This window comes from Schistocerca piceifrons, chromosome 1 (assembly GCF_021461385.2).
Source record: "Schistocerca piceifrons isolate TAMUIC-IGC-003096 chromosome 1, iqSchPice1.1, whole genome shotgun sequence".
Lineage (NCBI taxonomy): Eukaryota > Metazoa > Arthropoda > Insecta > Orthoptera > Acrididae > Schistocerca > Schistocerca piceifrons.
The window spans coordinates 132,467,656-132,489,768 of NC_060138.1; the positions used below are offsets into that span (position 1 = coordinate 132,467,656).

The window sequence follows — 22,113 nt, forward strand, 5'->3', positions numbered from 1 at the left end:
TCGTACACATATCCCTTACTTAGGGGCAACAATCACAGTGATCGTTCAAAGCACCTACCTACCCTAGTCCAAGATGTCATAAATGATGAGATGCTTGAAAAATAGTGTCATCATCCATGACGTTTAAATTTATTGCTGCTGTGCTACTAAGTCCATTCATAATAAGTTTCGCACACAGCTAAATGCACCTACAAAATTGTGTCATGGTACCACACATAGTGCAGGAGGAATGACGCCATAAACACTCAAATGCGTGAAAAACTTCCGCATTGTGCGTGACGTTTAAATTTATTACTTCTTTGTTGCTAATTCCATTTGCAATATATTTTACAGACAGTATCAACATATGCCGCAGGCACAAATAGACAACATCATTGTACGACCCATAATTCAAATGATATACCACATCATGTATATAGTTTTAATATTTTTACTCGTTGCTACTAAGATACTCCTACAGTCGGCTCAAGGAAGTCGTTGACACCTGGCAGAGCTTTAGACGTCTTTCATCTGCGGAGAGCAGTAGCCGTCTGCAGAGCAATGAAGAGGCGTTCCCACAGAGACATTTACAAAATAGAGTTGTAGACACGTGAAACAGCTGCGACCACCGTACAGAAACTGTCTGGGATTATCACACATCGAGTCTACTCCTTAATTTCAAAATAATGGCTCTGAACACTATGGGACTCAACTGCTGAGGTCATTAGTCTCCTTAATTTCAAAGGTGTTTGCACGAATATATGTAAACGAAATTGTTTAGGTATTACACTACACACACAGTTCATTTTTTAATTTCGTTTCTAATCTAAAATTACAAAAATGACTACCCAGGCAATTCCGCGTCTGTCAGCTAATTTACTAATAAACAGTACACACTCAAACTGCCATGTTTGTCAACAGCAGGGATACTAAAAGAGAACCTCAGTTTTTCATGTAAAATTTGCAAGCTCTAACGGATGGAAGCACCAAACAGTCTGCCACGTTGGACAGTGAATTATCTTTACCAAAAACTTGTATCTACAAAGTGGCAGACCAAAACTTAAATGCCCAATTTTAATGAACGTGGCGTATGAGGAGGGTTGGTCAGCCAGAACTGAACTGTAGCCATTGGATGAGACTCCTCTAGCTGTGTCAACTGTCTGCTATATGGAATTCTTTGCCAGTACGTCGGTATGAACACTATTGCTGATTTCTTTACACTGTGTTCTACTGTGTCTACGAACTTTGATCTATCACGTGAGCCGTTTCGAAGGATCTGCATTACGTTTTGTTTCAAGCTCCGCACAACTGCAGCTGAAAGCCAGAACATGCTAAGCGAGGATTTTGATGAGCATGTTTTGACCCAAGCAAGAACGTTTGAGTGATTGAAGCGATTTAAAAATAGAGGAGAGTCTCAGGAGGATGACAAACACGCGGTCCACCAGTCATCATGCACAACTCAGGATACGGCTGCAAGGACAGAAGGCAGACAGTGTTATTTGTGAAATCCCTGGAATTTCGCATGGGACATGCCAACACATTCTAGCCGACGAATTTAACACGGGACGAATTACAGCAGAGTGCTTTCCTTGTCATTTGAATGCACTGAGCTGCAAAGAACGCTTGAAGATGAACCATATTCTCCGTCCAGCTTCTTAACTGCCGACGAACAATGGGAGAACGGCCACATCGGCTGGATTCCCTTTTTATTCTTTTGTGTGTGTGTGTGTGTGTGTGTGTGTGTGTGTGTGGAAGGGGCGGGGGAGTGGGGGAGGGAGGGGCGTTATTAGTCTTCTGAACACTTTGATGCAGTCCACCACGAATTTCTTTCCCGTGCCAACATTTTCATCTCAGGTTAACACTTCCAACCTCCATCCTCAATTAGTTGTTGGCTGTCTTCCAGGCTCTGTCTTCCTCTTCCTCTACAGTTTGTACCCTCTACAGCGCCCACTAGTACTCGTACCATGGCAGTTGTTCCCTAATGTCTTAACGGGTTTCCTCTCATCCTGTCTCTTCTTGTTGCCAGTGTTTTCCATGTATTCCTTTTCTTACCGATTCTGCAAAGAACCACCTCATTACGCAGTCCATCTAATTCTTCTGCAGCATCACGTCTCAAACGATCGATTCTCTTCTCTTCCGGTTTTCCCACAGTCCATGTTTCATTACCACATAATGCTATGCTCACAGCGTTCGTCCACAGAAATTTTTTGCTCAAGTTAAGGCCTATGTTTGAAACTAGTGGACTTCTCTTGGACTGGAATACCCTTTTGCCTCTTTCGCTTGTCTGCTTTTTATGTCCTCGTTGCTACTTCCACCCTGGGTTAAGTTGCTGCGTAGGTAGCAGAATTCCTTAATTTCGTCTACTTTGTGATCACCAATTCTGACGCTTTTCCCGCTGTCCTCATTTCTGTTGCTTCCCATTACTTTCGTCTTTCTTCAATTTGCTCTCCATCCATATTCTGTACTTATTATATCCTGTAATTCTTCTTCACTTTCACTGAGGATAGCAATGTCATCAGTGAATATTATCATTGATATTCTTTCATCCCGAATTTTAGTCCCACTCTTGAAGCTTTATTTCCGTCATCGTTTCTTCGACGGATAGCTTGAAAAGTAGGGGCGAAAGAAAACATCCTTGTCTTACATTCTTTTTAAGCTGAGCACCTCGTTCTTGGTCTTCCACTCTTATTGTTCCTTCTTGATCCTTGTACATATTGTATATTACCCGTCTGTCAATATAGCTCACCCTTATGTTTTTCAGGATATCGAACACATTGTACCGTTTTACGTTGTCGAACATCCGGTCCACATCGTGTCGTAACCAGAGGAAGGAAGACCTTGGACATCTTGATCAATGGGAAACCGACTACAGTCTCCATTGACCGCGTGAAACCGGCGTACGTCTTTCCGGAAACAACGACGCCTGACCCACCACAACTTCCGCCTCACTCAGCAATCACTCCGTCAACGTTGTCGCCGACACAGACGCAGCTGGGGGCCGCCGTTGACCCACCACCACGCACCTCAAGATACGGGCGACATGTCAATTTTCCAGCACGCTATTTGGAATGACCCTCCGCTTCTACCATGGGGCTGATGTGGCGTCTCCTGTCATCGTCCAGCGCCGTGACATGCTCGGGTGTTTGGAAGTACAGTGCTGCGAAACTTCCATGCTGGACGCCAGAGACGCTATACACAGAGACGTTCTGTGTTTTATTCTTTGATTGATGATTTCAGTTCCACGTTGTACACCGTGACGAAAGCAGGAAACCAAGTGCATTAGATACGGAATACTTTACCGTACTGAACTTTTCTCATGCCTTCGCACGAGTTATTTGTTGCAGTGTATTATTGTCTGTTTCAACCGCAGGGTATCGCTAATAAATTATTCCATCAAGCTGAGACAAGCCTACTTCTCCTATTCAGCCTACAAGCACACGCAGATGTTAAACCATCGATCGCGGTAATTCAAACCGGTACCGACAGACTTTTTTCCAGGCTGAGAAATCCTATGGAAGTGTCTTAATTTTTCGTCGGTCTTGGTTCCATTGTCAATCGCAAATCAAAACCCCCTCTCTGGTGCCTTTACCTTTCCTAAAGCCAAACTGATCCTCGTCTAACAGATCTTCATTTTTCTTTTCCGTCCTTATATATATTACTCTTGTCAGCAACTTGGATGCATAAGCTGTTCAGCTGATTGTGCGGTAATTGTCGCATTGATCGGCTCTTGCTAGCTTTGGAATAATGTGAATGATATTTTTCTGAAAGTCTGATGTAATATGACCAGTCTTATACATTCTCCACATCAATGTGAATAGTCGTATTGTTGCCATTGATTTTAGAAATCTCGATGGCATCTGATCGATTCCTCCTGCTTAATTATGGATTTTTCCGGTACTTTCGAATAGAAGTTGTTTTTTAAAGACGGCATAATAAGCCGGAAACTAGTTAGAAATAGACAAAAATCAGTTCAACACAAGCAGAGCATTTGTTACTCAACCTGAAATATTCCTTCCGCCTTATTTGATACAAAGTCGTTCCACGTTTTTGTAAATACTGATCCTAATACTGGATCCCCTATCTGTTCCCTTTCGACTCGTGTTTCTTTTACTATCACGTCGTCAGGTATGTCCTCCCCTTCTTAGAAGCCTTCAATGTACTCTTTACAGCTATACGCTCTCTCCTCTACATTTAAATGTGGAATTTCCATTGCACTCCTTATGCTACCATCCTTGTTTTTAATTTCACTGAATGTTGTTTTCACTTTTCTAGTTATTATGACAATTGTATCTTTTTCGATTTTGTCACACTTTTCATGCAGACATTTTGGCTTGAATTCCTTGTACTTCCCATTTATTTCATTCCTCAGTAATTTGTATTTCTGTATACCTGAATATGCGTGTACATTTTTGTACTTCCTTCTTCCGTGTATCAACTGAAAGATTTCTTCCATTTCCCAGGGTTTCATAGCAGTCGCCTTCCTTGGACCTGCGTTTTTTGTTTCCAGCTTACGTGATTGCGCATTTTAGAGACGTCCATCGTTCTTCAGCTAAACTGCCTCCTGAGCTATTTATTATTGCAGTATCTACAGTCTCAGGGAACTAGAAACGTATCTCTTGATTGTTTGGTATTTACGTATTCCCCTTCTTTGTGCCATGATTCTTTCTGACTAATCCCTTAAACTTGAGCCTACTCCTCTACGTTACTGCATTTTACGTATATAACCCTGAAATAGAACAACAGTCTTCGCAGTGGAAGACATCATCCCCTCGCGTTCCAAAAAGCGCTCCAAGTGTGCACCAACATCAAGTCAGCTTTAATGAATTTTTTTTTACATTCACTGAAATGCCCATAATTTCTTCCATGTACCATAGTCACACCGTCACTGGGGAGCTGTACTGCTATGTTTTGAGAAGACTGGGGAAAGGTGTTAGACGCAAAGTACATGGAAAATGGGAGAACAAGGACTGGTCCCTGCATCATGACAATGCAACTGTGCACATTTCTCCCACTGTAAGGGAATTACTAGCAAAAAAACATGACAACTGTCCCCCACCTGCCCTGCTTACCTGAACCAGTTCCTCGCGAATAACTGCTCCCGCACAAAATGAAACTAAACTTAAGCGAGTGGTGTTTTGACTCCATAAAGAGGTTCAATCGAAATCACAATTAATATTGAACACGTTTTAGCCAACAGGCTGGAAGCGTTTCACTCAAGCACGAGGAAACTAATTTAAGGTTCAAAAATGGTTCAAATGGCTCTGAGCACTATGGGACTTAACTGCAGAGGTCATCAGTCCCCTAGAACTTAGAACTACTTAAACCTAACTAACCTAAGGACATCACACACATCCATGCGCGAGGCAGGATTCGAACCTGCGACCGTAGCAGTCGCGCGGTTCCGGACTGAGCGCCTAGAACCGCTCGGCTACCGCGGCCGGCACTAATTTAAGGGTATGTTCTCTGAGTTTTCTCGCGGAAAATTTTGGGTAGCACCTTGCATTTCGACAGAAGTGAGGAACCGTGGGGCAAATCCGTCAAACTGTTTACACACAGTACGCCATGTATGGAAGTGAAACATGGACGGTAAATAGTTTGGACAAGAAGAGAATAGAAGCTTTCGAAATGTGGTGCTACAGAAGAATGCTGAAGATTAGATGGGTAGACCACATAACTAATGAGGAAGTATTGAATAGGATTGGGGAGAAGAGAAGTTTGTGGCACAACTTGACCAGAAGAAGGGATCGGTGGGTAGGACATGTTCTGAGGCATCAAGGGATCACCAATTTAGTATTGGAGGGCAGCGTGGAGGTAAAAATCGTAGGGGGAGATGAAGAGATGAAGACACTAAGCAGATTCAGAAGGATGTAGGTTACAGTAGGTACTGGAAGATGAAGAAGCTTGCACAGAATAGAGTAGCATGGAGAGCTGCATCAAACCAGTCTCAGGACTGAAGTCCACAACAACAACAACAACAACGCTGGAAATGGAAACAGTTTTATGCTAAGCATGTCTGAAGGGCCAGTCTGAAACTTCACATAAAACACAGAAAATTCCTGTAACACTCAGAGATGGCGGTACGTACTGTAATGCAAAATACAGTTACGATGAAAGCAATGACGTCACCGCAAGAGCTGCAGTATACAACAGGCCAGAACTCACCCCGACACGGATGCGGCTCTTCTTGGCGACCAGGTCCAGCCGCAGCCCCTCGAGCAGCACCCTGACGGCGTGTTTGCTGGCGCAGTATATGACGACCACGTCGTCGATTGCGGGAACGTGGCCCAGCACACTGCACAGAAGTAATGATTGGGACTGATTTTAAAGGTACTTCTGTAGTTACGTGATTTGATTTTTTATTTGGTCTCGTACGAGGGGCCTTTGAAAAGTCCGTGCAAAAATAAAAACTACCTACGTGTTTGGGGTAAACCTTTTTTTTTTCGACATAGCCTACTTTTAGATTTATACACTTCGTCCAACGCTGTTCTAATCTGTTGATCCCTTCCGAATAATAGGAATTGTCCAAGTCTGCAAAATCGCTATTAGTTCCTCCAATCACCTTCTCGTTTGAATAAAGTCTTTGTCCCGTCAGCCATTTCTTCAAATTGGGGAACAAATAGTAGTCCGAGGGAGCCAAATCTGGAGAACAGGGGGGATGCGAAACGAGTTAGAATCGTATTTCCACTAATTTTGCGATCACAACTGCTGATGTGTGTGCTGGTGCATTGTAGTGATGAAAAAAGAATTTTCTGCGGTGCAATCGCCGGCTTTTTTCTTGCAGCTCGGTTTTCAAACGGTCCAATAACGATGAATATTATGCACCTCTAATAGTTTTACCCTTTTACAGATAGTCGGTGAGGATTATCCCTTGCGAATTCCAAAAGACAGTAGCCAATACCTTTCCGGCCGAAGGAATGGTCTTCGCCCTTTTTGGTGCAGATTTTCTCTTGGTAACCCATTGTTTAGATTGTTGTTTGCTCTCAGGAGTATAGTAATGTATCCATGTTTCATCCACAGTGACGAAACGACGCTCAGAGTCCTGCCGATTCTTCCTGAACAGCTGAAAACCATCCTTGCATCACTTCACACGATTCCGTTTTCCGTCAAGCGTGAGCAATCGCGAAACCCATCTTGCGGATAGCTTTCTTATGTCCAAATGTTTATGCAAAATATTACGTACCCATTCATTCGAGATGCCCATAGCACTAGCAATCTCACGCACTTAACTCTTCTGCCATTCATCACCATATCATTGATTATATCAATGATCTGGAGTCGTAACCTCCACAGGGCGTCCAGAACGTTCAGCATCACTTGTGCCCATATGGTCACTCCGAAAATTTTGAAGTCCCTTATAAACTGTTATAGTCGGAGGTGCAGAGTCACCGTAATGTTTATCAAGCTTCTCATTAGTCTCCTCGGGCGTGCTGCCTTTCATAAAGTAATGTTTAAGCACCACACGAAACTCTTTTTCGTCCATTTTTTTTACCATCACTCGACTTCCTTGATTCACACGAATGCCAAACACAAAGAAATAGACCAATATGGCTGAAACTTGGTGTGCGCTCTTTCCAAAGATGCTACTAACTTAACATGACCTCGATACGCGCCGGTAATGCCAACTCTTGGACTTTGCACGGACTTTTCAAACGCCCCTCGTATTTACATGTGTGAGGAGCGTAATACTAACAAGCGAGAAGTTGAGTTAGAGAATATAAAATTACATGCAAATTTCATTGTTATTCGCCTTTCCTTATTCCTGTATTGAGAACCGCTCTTTTATCGTGCTATTCGTCTTGGTTCTCCATACACGCTGCTCCAGGGTCAATATACTGGCCCGTCACGACCGTAGAAAATGTTAATAATTTTAATTACATACCACATCAGAAAATGTTAATAATTTTAACTATATGTCAGATCATGACGTAATATATGAGCTGGGTATCGTATGGAAGACGACTATCGTGTGTAACAGACGGAAGTTCAACAGGATATTTGGGGCTTATAGAATGTCAAGAGCTCAGATGGAAAACCAGTCCTAAGAAAAGAAAGGAAGTGAAAGGTGGAATGAGTATATAGGCGGCCTATACAAAGGACAAATGACTAAAGGAAATATTATAGAAATGTTAGAGGACGTAGCTGAAGAGGAGATGGAAGACGTGATAGTGCGAGAAGAATTTGACAGACCACTGAAAGACCTTAGTCGAAACAAAACCCTGGGAGGAGACGACGTTCTGTCAGAGCTACTGACAACCTTGGGAGAGACAGCCATGGCAAAACTCTATCATCTGGAGTGCAAGATGTGTGAGACGGGTGAAATACCCACAGACTTCAAGAGGACTGTAATAACTCCAGTTCCAAAGAATGCAGTTACTGACAGGTGTGAATATTACTGAATTATCATTTTAATAAGCAATCGTTGCAAAACGCTAACAGGAATTCTCGACAAACGAATGAAGAAACTGTAAGAAGCCGACGTCAGTGAAGTGAAATGGGGGAACATGTGAGACAATACTGACCTTACAACTTATCTTAGACGGTAGCTTTAAGATAAGGCAAACCTACGTTTATAGCATTTACAGGCTTACAGAAACCTTTTGACCGGCACAGTCTCTTTGAAATTCTGAACGTAGCAGGGGGTAAAATACAGGAAGTGAAAGGCTATTTACAACTTGTACAGAAACCAGACAGCAGTTATGAGTCGAGTGCAGTCAGAGGGAAGCAGTCAGGTTGAGAAGGGATTGAGACAGGGTTGTAGCCTATCACAGATGTTATTCAATCTATACGTTGAGCAAACATTAAAAGAAACCGAATAAAAATTAGGAGAATCAGTTAAAGTTTAGGGAGAAGAAATAAAACCTTGAGGTTTGCCGATGACATTGTAATTCTGTCAGAGGCAGCAAAGGACTTGGAAGAGCATCTGAACATAATGGAGAGAGTCTTGAAATGAGGATATAGGATGAACATCAACAAATGCAAAATTAGGGTAATGGAACGTAGTAGATTCAAATCAGGTGATACCGAGGGAATGAGATTAGGGAACTAGATGAGTTTTGCTGTTTCGGCAGCAAAATAGCTGACGATGGCTGAAAGAGAGAAGATATAAAGTGTAGGCTCGCAACAGCAAGAAAAGCATTTCTGAAGAAAAGAAATTTGTTAACATATAATATAGATTTGTTTGGAAGTCTTTTCTGGAAGTATGTAACATGCAAGGAAGTGAATCATGGACGACAAACAGTTTAGACAAGAAGAGAATCGAAGCTTCTGAAATGTGGTGCTTCAAAAGAATGCTGAAGGTTAGATGGGTAGATCACTTAGCTAATAAGGAGGTACTGAAGATAAATGGAGAGAAAAGAAGTTTGTGTCAAACAACCTGTGTGTGTGTGTGTGTGTGTGTGTGTGTGTGTGTGTGTGTGTATGCGTGTGTGAATTTGTGTGTATGTGCGGGGACGCGGGGAGTGTGGGGGGGGGGGGGTAGGGGGGGAGGGGTAAAATCGTAGAGGAAGACCATGCACGCATGCACGTATCTTTGGACATTTCGCCACGTATAGCAATTTACACAGAAGATATCCTCATATGAGACGTGTTTCTCAACGTGAAGAATGATAGACGGGGGTTACATTGTGATTACTACACGCTTAGAAGCCAGCTGTTGCATCACACAAAAAGTGTTCGTCTTCATGATTTGCTACCTAGCCTCCTCCGGTGGTAGTTGTCAACTGTATCTGGCTCGAAAAATTACACTGTTTGTTTATAAAAACGGACACGTGCAAAACTACTACGTTGGTTATATTAAAATGCACGTTTCCTATCTTGCCACATGCTAACTATACGTTTTGTCTGTACTATACATACACTCTGAGACAAAAAGACGATGCACCACAAAGGAATTATCCGAATAGGATGGAAATCAGTAGATATGATCTACATGTACAGGCACCGGAATGATTATAATTTCATTAAAAAAGTTGATGACTTGTACGAGAGGAAGAGCTTCAGTTATTAAGCAGGCCAATAACGCGTTGGTCTACCTCTGTCTCTTATACAAGCAGCTATTGTGCACTGAATGTACTCCTGAGGGATATCGTCGTAAATTCTGTCCAATTGGTGCATTAGATCGTCAAAATCCCGAGATGGAGCGTCCTTCCCATAATGTTCCAAGTGTTCTCAATTGTGGAGAGATCTGGCGACTTTCCTGATCTAGGTAGTGTTTGGCACTTACAAAGACAAGCCGTAGAACCTACCGCTGTGTTCGGGCGGGCATTATCTTGCTGAAATGTAAGCTCAGAATGGCTTGCCATGAAGGGCAACAATACTGAGTGTAGAGTATCGTCGACGTATCACTGTGATGTAAGGTTGCGACGGATGGCAACACAACGGGTCCTCGTACTAAATCAAATGGGACCGCAGACCATCAGTCTAGGTTGTCAGGCCGCATGGCGAGTGACAGTCTGGTTGGTATCCCATTACTATCCGAGGGGTTTCCAGACAGGTCTACGCTGGCTCATTTCAAAGCGAGACTTACCACTGAAGACAATTCTACTCCAGTCAATGAGATTCCAGGCTGAAGACGTGTCTGGACGCACCGGACAGCGGAGGGATACCAATCTGACTCTCGTGCGCCATACTACCTGACAACCAGAGTCATGTCTAGAGTAGCATTTCATTTCATAGAAGGACCCTTTTGGTTTTCATCCGTTGCAATAACACAGCACATCGGTATGTCGACGATAATCTACGCCCAGTATTGTTGCCCTTCGTGGCAAATCATCATGCACTTGCATTACAACAAGATAATACCCGCCCGTACAAGTCCAGAGTTTCTACTGATTGTCACCGTACGTTCCAAACCCTGTCTAGGTCAGCCAAGTCACCAGATCTCTCCACAATTCAGAATATCCCGAACATTGTGAGCATGGACCTCCAACCAGCTCGGGATTTTAACGATCTAATGCGCCAATTGGACAGATTTTGGCACGATATTTCTCAGGGGGACGTCTAACAACTCTATCAATCGTTGCCAAGCTGAACCGACGTCCGTCCCATTCAGGTAATTGCTTCGTAGTGTGTCGTTTGTGTTAGGGCGTACTATGGGTTGCTAGATTTATAAATATGGATTCAATTCATGGTTTACTTTAGGAAACCAACGATATTTAGATATGGAGAATATAGCTCATTCAAGTCAGTAGGACTGGCCTGCTTAACCAGTTGTTGCTCATTAAGCACGAAGAGTGGGAGTGCTTTTGTTGGCGTTCGTCGTTAGAGTCTATGAGAGGCGGTTCACACGAAAAGTTTAAAACCTCTGTGCGACGGTATGTCACATAAATGGACATTTGGAGAAAGGGAAAAGAAACTTTTGTTGTGCGACTTGTGAATTATAAATTATTTCAAGACTGTGTACGTGTGCCCGATGTATAAGAAAGATTAAAAAAGTTAAATAACACCACCAAAAATTACAAACAGCGATGTGATATAAAAATAAAAGAACACTCTTTTTATCTGTGTAATGAAAATGAACATGACCAGAGACTATTGCTTTATTGAAAGCTCTTCTGTTTCGTTTCGTCTAGCGGTAGGCCGCCATTGTAGTGCTGTCTGATAATTTTATCTGTATTTTTGAAAAATATAATAGAAATTGTTATTAGAAAGTGTGTATTATTGACTTAGTTGTCACCTCCCATGATCGCAACCATTAATTATAATTAACGACGTTTTTACAGGTCTTCGCACTGCAGGGAGCTTATCTCCCCTAGCAGAATTTAGTCGGCCATTACGCTGACTGTATTATTTAATTAAAATTTCATATCATAATATTAAATGTAATTGTGAGAGACTTCTCAGTTTTGATCTTTCATTAATTTCAAAGTTAAAGAGAGTAGTGATAAATTTCATTTACTAAAATCTACAGCACTAAATGAGTTCAGCATGTTTCAATGTTGGCCGTCTAACGGCAGATGAGATTCTCTCCAGTTTTGCATTGCAAATAATGAACAAGAAATATTGAAAAACATTACATTTCGCAGTATCTCAGTTAATCTTTATGTAGTTTGGTACATAAACAACCAGTAGCCTCTGAGACCCATATTAATAATTACAGTTTGCGTAAGAATACGCATGTTTTCTTTTCTAAATAACAGCGCTCACGCAAACTATTTACTAGAAGGCGGTAAGTCGCGCGTTGTGTTTAAAAAATATTATATCGTACGTACTTCCGGGCAGCCGATGTCCGTACGAGTGTTATCGCAGTATACGTTAATTAAAAATCTCATGCTAGCCCACAATATTTAAAGCCACCCCAACCAAAATCATAAAAAATATAACTATAAAAACAAAAATGTACAATTATTCCGCGATAAAGTTGCCACACACACATACATATACACTTATACCGTGATATCTGGAAAGAAAAGTTTGTTTCAGCATGATGTGTGTACACTATTCGCGATCAAAAAGCTCCTAGCTTCACTTGATGGTCTTCAATAGCTTGTCTTCACGAACTTGTAAGCAGCCTGTTTTGGAGAAGGAAAGTACGGCTGCATTTTACAAACATTTAGGAGGTGTAAGTGGCGAGTCTACGGAAGAGCGGCGAGTTTTACACTGCGTCTTTGATTTTAATATTCATTTAGAAAGTTATTCTACTTTGCGAGAGTAAAATCCGCGCTGCAGAAGCGTAGTAGAGTGGGAAAAAAATTGGCTTTGTTTATAAGCAGGGCTGATGAGCTATGTCACTTCGGCTATCATCACCGAGAAATGGACTTCAGTGATTCAGAACTAGAGTTACGGCCATGAAAAGAACCATTTTTCAGTCGTTTGTAGAATTTCTGCCGTAATTTAAGACCAATGACGAGCGTTTTATGATAAACATTGGTTCATAATGAAACTTTCTTAGTAAACTTTCAGTTTTCAGTCGAGTAGGCAGGCCGACACAAAGCAGCAGATGCGATTTTCGCCTACAGCCAGGAATGCTGTGGGTGTGGAACTGCCAGGTGAACAAGCTCAGGATAGCTGTTCGCGCATGTATTTTCCAACTGTTAGTGATAATGATATCTAATCAGATGCTCCGTACTGCAAGTTGCCTTGCGTCACCATCTTCCAGTGTGGGTACGCTCACTAAAGTGAAGTGAACAGCTACCAACAAGATACTCACGCGACCTGCCGAACTACGCTACATGATGGAATTACAATCATTCCACACTATCACTGCCGCGGTAGCATTGATACAGCAACGTAAGTTTATTTAATCTTCACGTGTGGCGCGTTTCGCGTGACCGTGGCGTCGAATGTAATTAGAAGTTCCATAGAACTGGGAGGTAACAGCCAGATAGCCACAGTCATCAAACGTCCCGTAGACTGTTTCCTCTCAGTTCTTTGGGACTCTTCATTATGTTTGACGCCCGGACACTAGTAGTTATCGATGATGTAATGAAGCATACGCTGTGGATATCTGGCTATTACCTCCCGGTTCTATGCGACTTTTAATTACGTTCGACGCCTCGGTCATTATTAGCAATCGGTTGTCTGATGATTCCTAGAACAGCGAAAAGCGTCATATATGAATATTAAATAAACGCCGGCCCAAGTGGCCGTGCGGTTAAAGGCGCTGCAGTCTGGAACCGCAAGACCGCTACGGTCGCAGATTCGAATCCTGCCTCGGGCATGGATGTTTGTGATGTCCTTAGGTTAGTTAGGTTTAACTAGTTCTAAGTTCTAGGGGACTAATGACCTTAGCAGTTGAGTCCCATAGTGCTCAGAGCCATGTGAACCATTAAATAAACTTATCTTGTGCAAGCAAGACTTTTTTTCTGCATCGAAACTATATGATCAAATATATGTTGAGAGGCCTAAGTGGAGTTGACCACTAAATGCCGTGCGAGATGGTTCCGGGAGTATTAAAAGAGACGGGGAGTGTTGTGTTTTCACTAGAGAACCACTAACATCAGAATGAGTTGCTCATGAGAGCTCAGTTGCCTCGAACGTAGACTAGTGATTGGATGTCACTGAATAACAGATCGGCCAGGGAGATTCCAATCATTCTAAAGCTGCCAGGTCGATTTTTGATGATGGTGATTCGATTGTGAAGCGCAACTGCGAAGGAACAGCCCAAAACCGGGCATACCTCACGTACGGACGGGCAATGACCATCGAGCATTGCGAGGGAGAGACTGTAAAAAATCGCAAGAACGAGCAGGAGGAGTCGCCCGTGAGCTACAAAGTGCTACCAGGGGTCCAGCTAGCACGATGACTGTGCATACGGAGTTAAAAAAAATGCATAGAGTCGTCGAGCAGCTCTTCATACACCACATTTTTCTGTGGGCAATGCCAAGCGACTCTTGATCTGATAAGGACAAACATCACTGGTCAGTAGTGATTTGAAGTGATGAATAACACCAAACGCATAGGCAATCAGATGAAAGAATTTGGCTTTGGCGAATGCCCGGAGAACGTTGCCTGCAAACATGAGTAGTACCATTAGTGGAGAACGGAGGTGGTGGTGTTGCAGTGTTGCGGTATCTTTCATGGTTAGGATGTGATCCCATTACTACACTTAAGGGGGTAGGACGTAAAACGGGCCGACTTGGAGCAGGAGAGGCACCACAGGACATTTTAATTTCCACTGTCTATACTTTTACAAATAATTTCATAAAACTTTGTCAGCATGACCAGGAAGGATTCAGAATTCACACTCGCAGGAGTGGAAGTTCAAAACATAACGAAATGATTTTTTTTACATGTGAAATTTCTTCATTTTTTCACTTACTAATGGCAGTATTTGTTGCTATAGGTACACTTTTCTTCATAAGTAAGGGAGATTCTTCGATTAGTTTTGCACAGCATACAAACCATACTTTAAGGTGTATGAAACTCTAGAATTTTCCAAATCTATTAAAAACTGTGGTAAAAATTGAGGTAATTAACTATAATTTTTTTTTCTAAGCATGAAGTTTAAAATATAACAGCTCATTCGTTTTTTCATAAATTAAATAAATTCTAGAGTTTCATACACCTGTGAGTATGGTATGTATGCTGTGCAAAATTCGTCGAAGAATCTCTTTAACTTATGAAGAAAAGTGTACCTATAGCAACAAATGCAGCCATTAGTAAGTGAAAAAATGATCAAATTTCGCATGTAAAAAAAAATTTACTTTGTTATGTTTTCGAACTTCCACTGCAATGAGTGTGAATCCTGAATCCTTCCTGGCGTTGCTGACAAAGTTTTATGAATTTATTTGTAAAATTATAGACACTGGAAATTAAAATGTCCTGTGGTGCCTCTCCTAATCCAAGTCGCCCCCTTTGAAGTCCTACCCCCTTAAGAAAACGCTAAATGTGGGAGGACATAGACACATTTTAGAGCATAGTGTTGCGTGTATAGGATAGGAACGTTTAAGTGCCGATAACTGATTATGTCAGCATGACAATGCATCCTGTCTAAAGAAGCATCTTTGAGGCAACGATTTGAGGACAGTAACATTCCTGAAATGGACCAGCCTGTCCAGAATCCCAGCCTCAGCCCTGTGGAATACCTTTGGGATGAGCTAGGATGTAGACTTCGCCCCAGACCTCAGCGTGCGCACATCACAGTTTCCTTCTCCGGCTTCAGCTATTGAGGTAGTGTAGGCTGCTATTCCCCCACCACACAGACACGTCACTGAATGTATATCCAGCAGAGCTGAGAAGCCGTCATAAAGGCGAAGAGTGGAGACACCCACATCAATGTCCACTAATAGGTGCCCAGATACTTTTAATCAGATTATTTTCCTACGGGTGTAGTGATTGCTAATGTGGCGTTGTTGCTAAGAGTTTCTCGTGAATTCATCGACTACTTCAGGGTTTTCTTGAAGAGACTGATGCTCACATTTGATATTAAAACTACCACACAGAAATAGCTTTAATTATAGTTGTCCGTTACGCACGGATTTTGCACCATGTTCAAGAATTCTCTTTTTATCAACGCAAATAGTATTCATTCGCTACTTTTTTTACTTTTTTAACAAAATTTTAAAAGTATCTATATTGTTTAACGTTTTCGCTCAGACTTGAGCTTTTTTGGCTTCTATGTCCTTAGGTAACCGCTATGTGGAACACAACCTTCATAATAAGTCGACAACAAAGCCATCTACTGTAGAAAATGTACAAAGTTGCTACACAGGTTCTGTAAGCTGCGTTGTTTTCTGAACTGTTTAACTGGCTTACACATGAATGTTTAGCTTCGAAAACCCATATACATATTTATTAATTTTTTCTTTAAAACTTTGCTACAAAACAAACCAATTCGTTTCATTAATTCGATTACTATTCCCGTTTAATTTAAAGCTGATTTTTAATGAAACTACGTATAAGAAAAAGCATATTAAAATTCTCTTACGCTTAAATCAATATTAATTCAAACACTGAATGTGGCCTGCAAATGTTACTAGTAAGAGGTTGCCGGGTATGCACCAGAACACTGAAAATTTTAACTTAGGCGAACAAGACGCTGGTCTTGATCTAATCTCACGAATAATTTTTTTTGCTTGTTTTCTTCAGTCTAGGTACGCGTATGTGCGTAGATATGCAGATTGTGTGAAAATTCTTTGAGCAGGAAATGAATAAGCGAAAGGTGGTCATTGTATTACTTTTATTTTACTGGAAACTAATTATTTTTGATTTGAGGTTTGTGTAATACCGGAACAGGATCCTTCCATCTATTGTAGAGGCCTGCAACCAACATTTCAGTTATGGCTTCGTTTTTCAAGAGGCTACTTCCAGGTCACCGCAGTCAGTTCGTGAACACCAAATGGAGTAGCCTGCTCTAGTTCAGGTTTGCACTGCGGTATCGCAGGAACCCTCGTCACACGATGGATAAGATTAAGAGGGCTGTCCTCGAAGAATAGGACAAGGCTGTATGCTAAGCAAGATACGTGCATCTTATGGACCAATTCAATATTGATGAGAAGTGTGGCTGGAGGGGGGGGGGGGGGTATATTGTGCCTAACCTAAAAACAATTTTGATAAAATTCATTAAGTGCTGTTGAATTATCTTAAGAAATTGCTTTTTAAAGAGATATTGATGTGTAATCAGGTCCCAAAACCTGAAAATACCTTTAACACATTCTTAGCAATATCAACATATTATCAATAACGTGTACTACAGACTTTACGATCTCCACAAAAGAATATTAAAAAAATGCAAATTTCGTTCTTGTGTTCATTTTTACTCTCAAAGTACTTTTTTTTAAAGAGACACTGATTTGTACGTAAGGCTCTGAACAGAAAGATACTGATTGCAACCTTCCCTAGGAAAAGTGAATCCTACCACGGAACCTTAAATTTTTGGATTAATTTTAATTGAAAAATTTAAAAACAGTGTGGAATCTGGTAGAATAATTCATTAAAAAAATAAATATTTCTTTCTAAAATTTAAAATAGAGAGAAACGACTAGATTACATTAATATCAGAACGTGAACAACAAGTACCCCCTACTAAGCTGACGTTGCGAGGGTTAAAACTGGTTCGATCCATGTATAAGGTAATACTTCCGTGATAAGAAACACCTGAAGCAATTGTGTGAGGTGCATTCAAAGTCATCCCTCTCCCCACAAGAGGATACTTTCCTCTTCTCACCTCCCAACCCTCTCCATCCCTTCAAGGTCGGTAACGGTCCAGCTCCTACTCCTCCCCCTTTCTCACTTACCCCTCTTCATTTTCTTACTAGAGCAACCGTCTTGGCCACATCACTCAAAGCCTATTCACTGTGGTGAGAGGATCATCGACAGCAGCAGAGTCATATGACATCAAAAATTGTGGCATATATTACCATAATTTAGGAGGTAAGGCACACAGACATTACAGTGTGGGCCTGAGTTACACTGAAGCGCCAAAGAAATTGGTATAAGCATGCGTATTCAAATATGTAAACAGGCAGGGCACGGCGGTGCGGCCGGCAGCGCCTACATAAGACAACAAATGTCTTTCGCTGTTGTTAAATCAGTTACTGCTGCTATAATGACAGGTTTTTTTTTGTGGTCATCAGTCTTCTGACTGGTTTGATACGGCCCGCCACGAATTCCTCTCCTGTGCTAACCTCTTCATCTCAGAGTAGCACTTGCAACCTACGTCCTCAATTATTTGCTGGATGTATTGCAATCTCTAGCTTCCTCTACAGTTTTTGCCCTCTACAGCTTCCTCTAGTACCATGGAAGTCATTCCTTCGTGTCTTAACAGATGTTGTATCATCCTGTCCCTTGTCTTGATCAGTGTTTTCCACATGCTCCTTTTCTCTCCGACTCTGCGCAGAACCTCCTCCTTCCTTACCTTATAAATCCTTCTAACTTTCAACATTCGTCTGTAGCACGACATCTCAAATGCTTCGATTCTCTTCTGTTCTGGTTTTCCCACAGTCTACGTTTCACTACCACACAATGCTGTGCTCCAGACGTACATGCTCAGAAATTTCTTCCTCAAATTAAGGACAATATTAGATATTAGTAGATTTCTATTGACCAGGAATGTTAGTCTGCTTTTGATGTCCTCCTTCCTCCGTCCGACATAAGTTATTTTACCACCTAGGTAGCAGAATTCCATCATTTCATCTACTTCATGACCATAAATCATGATGTTAAGTTTCTCGTTGTTCTCATTTCTACTACTTCTCATTACCTTCGTCTTTCTTCGATTTACTCTCAGTACATACTCTGTACTCATTAGACTTTTGATTCCGCTCAGCACATCATGTTATTCTTCTTCACTTTCACTCAAGATAGCAATGACTTATCAGCGAATCGTATCATTTATATCCTTTCACCTTGAATTTTACTTCCACTCCTGAACCTTTCTTTTCTTTCCATCATTGCTTCCTCGATGTACAGATTGAACAGTAGGGGCGAAATGTCACATTCTTGTCTTGCCCTCTTAAATACGAGCACTTCGTTGTTGGTCGTTCACTCTTATTACTCCCTCTTGACTGTTGTACGTATTGTATACAGGGTGTTACAAAAAGGTACGGCCAAACTTTCAGGAAACATTCCTCACACACAAATAAAGAAAAGATGTTATGTCGACATGTGTCCGGAAACGCTAAATTTCCATGTTAGAGCTCATTTTAGTTTCGTCAGTATGTTCTTCCACCTACGCTCAATGGAGCACGTTATCATGATTTCATACGGTATACTCTACCTGTGCTGCTAGAACATGTGCCTTTACAAGTACGACACAACATGTGGTTTATGCATGACGTAGCTCCTGCACATTTCAGTCGAAGTGTTCGTACGATTCTCAACAACAGATTCGGTGACCGATGGATTGGTGGAGGCGGACCAATTCCAGGGCCTCCACGCTCTCCTGACCTCAACCCTCTTGACTTTCATTTATGGGGGTATTTGAAAGCTCTTGTCTACGCAACCCCGGTAACAAATGTAGAGACTCTTCGTGCTCGTATTGTGAACGGCTGTGACACAATACGCCATTCTCCAGGGCTCCATCAGCTCATCAGGGATCCATGCGACGGAGGGTGGATGCATGTATCCTCGCTAACGGAGGACATTTTGAACATTTCCTGTAACAAAGTGTTTGAAGTCACGCTGGTACGTTCTGTTGCTGTGTGTTTCCATTCCATGATTAATGTGATTTGAAGAGAAGTAATAAAATGAGCTCTAACATGGAAAGTAAGCGTTTCCGGACACATGTCCACATAACATATTTTCTTTCTTTGTGTGTGAGGAATGATTCCTGAAAATTTGGCCGTATATTTTTGTAACACCCTGTATAACCCGTCTCTCCCTATAGCTTAACCCAAATTTTTCCAGAATTTCGAACATCTTGCACCATTTTACATTGTCGAACGCTTTTTCCAAGCTGACAAATCCTATGAACGTGTCTTGATTTATCTTTAGTCTTGTATCCATTATTAACCGCAACGTCAGAATGGCCTCTCCCTGCCTTTACCTTTCCTAAAGCCAAACTGATCGTCATCTAGCGCATCCTCAATTTTCTTTTGCATTCTTCTGTATATTATTCTTGTACGAAATTTGGATGCATGAGCTTTTAAGCTGATTGTGCGATAATTTTCGCACTTGTCAGCTCTTGCAGTCTTCGGAATTGGATGGATGATGCTTTTTTAAAAGTCATATGGTATGTCGCCAGACTCATGCATTCTACACATCAATGTGAGTAGTCGTTTCTTTTGCCACTTCCCCCAATGATTTTAGAAATTCTGATGGAATGTTATCTATCCCTTCTGTATTCTTTGATCTTAAGTCCTCCAAAGCTCTTTTAAATTCTGATTCTAATACTGGATCCGCTATTTCTTCTAAATCGACTCCTGTTTCACATCAGACAAACGTTCCCCCTCATAGACGCTTTCAATGTATTCTTTCAACCTATCCGTTCTCTCATCTGCAGTTAACAGTGGAATTCCCGCTGCACTCTTAATGTTATCACCCTTGCTTTTAATGTCACCGAAGGTTGTTTTGACTTTCCTGTATACTGGGTCTGTCCTTCATACAATCATTTCTTTTTCGATGTCTTCACATTTTTCCTGCAGCCATTTCCTCTCAGCTTCCCTGCACTTCTTATTTATTTCATTCCTCAGCGACTTGTTTTTCTCTGTTCCTGAGTTTCCTAGAAATTTTTTGTATTTCCTCCTTTCATCGATCATTTCTTCTGTTACCAATGGTTTTTTCGCAGTTACCTTCTTTGTACCTATCTTTTCCTTCCCAGCTTCTGTGATGGTCCTTTTAAAAATGTCCATTCCAATTCAACTGTACTGCCTAATGAGCTATTCCTTATTGCTGTATCTATAGCCTTAGAGGACTTTAACCTATTTCGTCACTGCTTAGTACTTCCGTATCCCACTTCTTTGCATATTGATTCTTCCTAACTAATGTCTTAATCTTCGGCCTACTCTTCGTCACTACTATATTGGAATCTGAGTCTATATCTGCTGGTGGGTACACCTTACAATCCAGAATCTGATTTCGGAATCTCTGTTTGGCCCTGATGTAATCTGACTGAAATCTTCCCTTATCTCCTGGCCTTTTCCTACTTCCTTCACTTGTGGTTCTTGAACAGAGTATTCCCTATTACTAGCTGAAACTTGTTACAGGACTCAGTTAGTCTTTCTCCTCTCTCATTCCTTGTCCCAAGCCCTTATTCTCCCGTAACCTTTCCTTCTACTCATTCACCTACAACTGCATTCCAGTCCCTCACGACTATTAGATTTTCATCCCCCTTTACATACTGCATTACCCTTTCAATATCCTCATACACTTTCTCTATCTGTTCATCTTCAGCTTGCGATGTCGGTACGTATACTGAATTTTCGTTGTCGGTGTTGATTTGCTGTCGATTCGGATAATAACAACCTTGTCACTTAACTTTCCACAGTAACACACTTTCTGCCCTACCTTCCTATTCATAACGAACTCTACTTCGGTCACACCATTTTCCGCTGCTGTTGATATTACCCTATTCTCATCTGACCAGAAATCTTTATCTTCTTTCCATTTCATTTCACTGACTCCTACTATATCTAGATTGAGTCTTTTCATTTCTCTTTTCAGATTTTCTAGTTTCCCTATCACATTCAAGCTTCTGACATTCCACGCCCCGGCTCGTAGAACGTTATCCATTCGTTGATTATTCCATCTTTAGAAAAACTCTATTACCACCTCTGGAAGCAGTTCTCCAGGAAGTTTTACCGTAAGTGACCGTGTAATCCCCAGAATCAAAAGACGTTCTTCAAAATATAAAAGCGAACAACACCTGCTTCCAAATGACTTCCTTCGGTGTCACGTCGATCAACACAAAAAGAGATGAAATCCATTGATTTTCCGTTCAAGGACAAATATGTCACAACATGTGATCATTACTTCCACTACCTAACAAAGACTACAGATTTTTGTACGTATATTTCATCAGAAATGAAGAAACAGAAACTGATCAACGATGCGCAAATATCAGTGGGCTGAGACGAAAATTAGTCCAAGACGTACAGATGCTGTTACACAAATACAATCAACTGCTACACATACTCAAAGGAGCATTAGGCCGAATGATTTCTGATGACTATAAAGTTATTATTCGAGCCGACAAAAGACCTCCTGGAGAACACGAACTGTTTAATGAACCTCAGATAGACGAAATTGTTGACAATG

General features: G+C 41.4%; 1 protein-coding gene across 1 annotated transcript in view; it reads right to left on the reverse strand.

Annotated features, from left to right (window-relative positions):
• Nucleotides 1-22,113, reverse strand: part of LOC124788589 (farnesol dehydrogenase-like) — a 196,157-nt gene that overhangs the window by 63,549 nt on the left and 110,495 nt on the right. Inside the window, exon 5 of the mRNA XM_047255893.1 lies at nucleotides 6,142-6,271. Within this exon, the coding sequence (XP_047111849.1) occupies nucleotides 6,142-6,271 (130 nt within the window). The remainder of the gene's footprint in view (nucleotides 1-6,141; nucleotides 6,272-22,113) is intronic.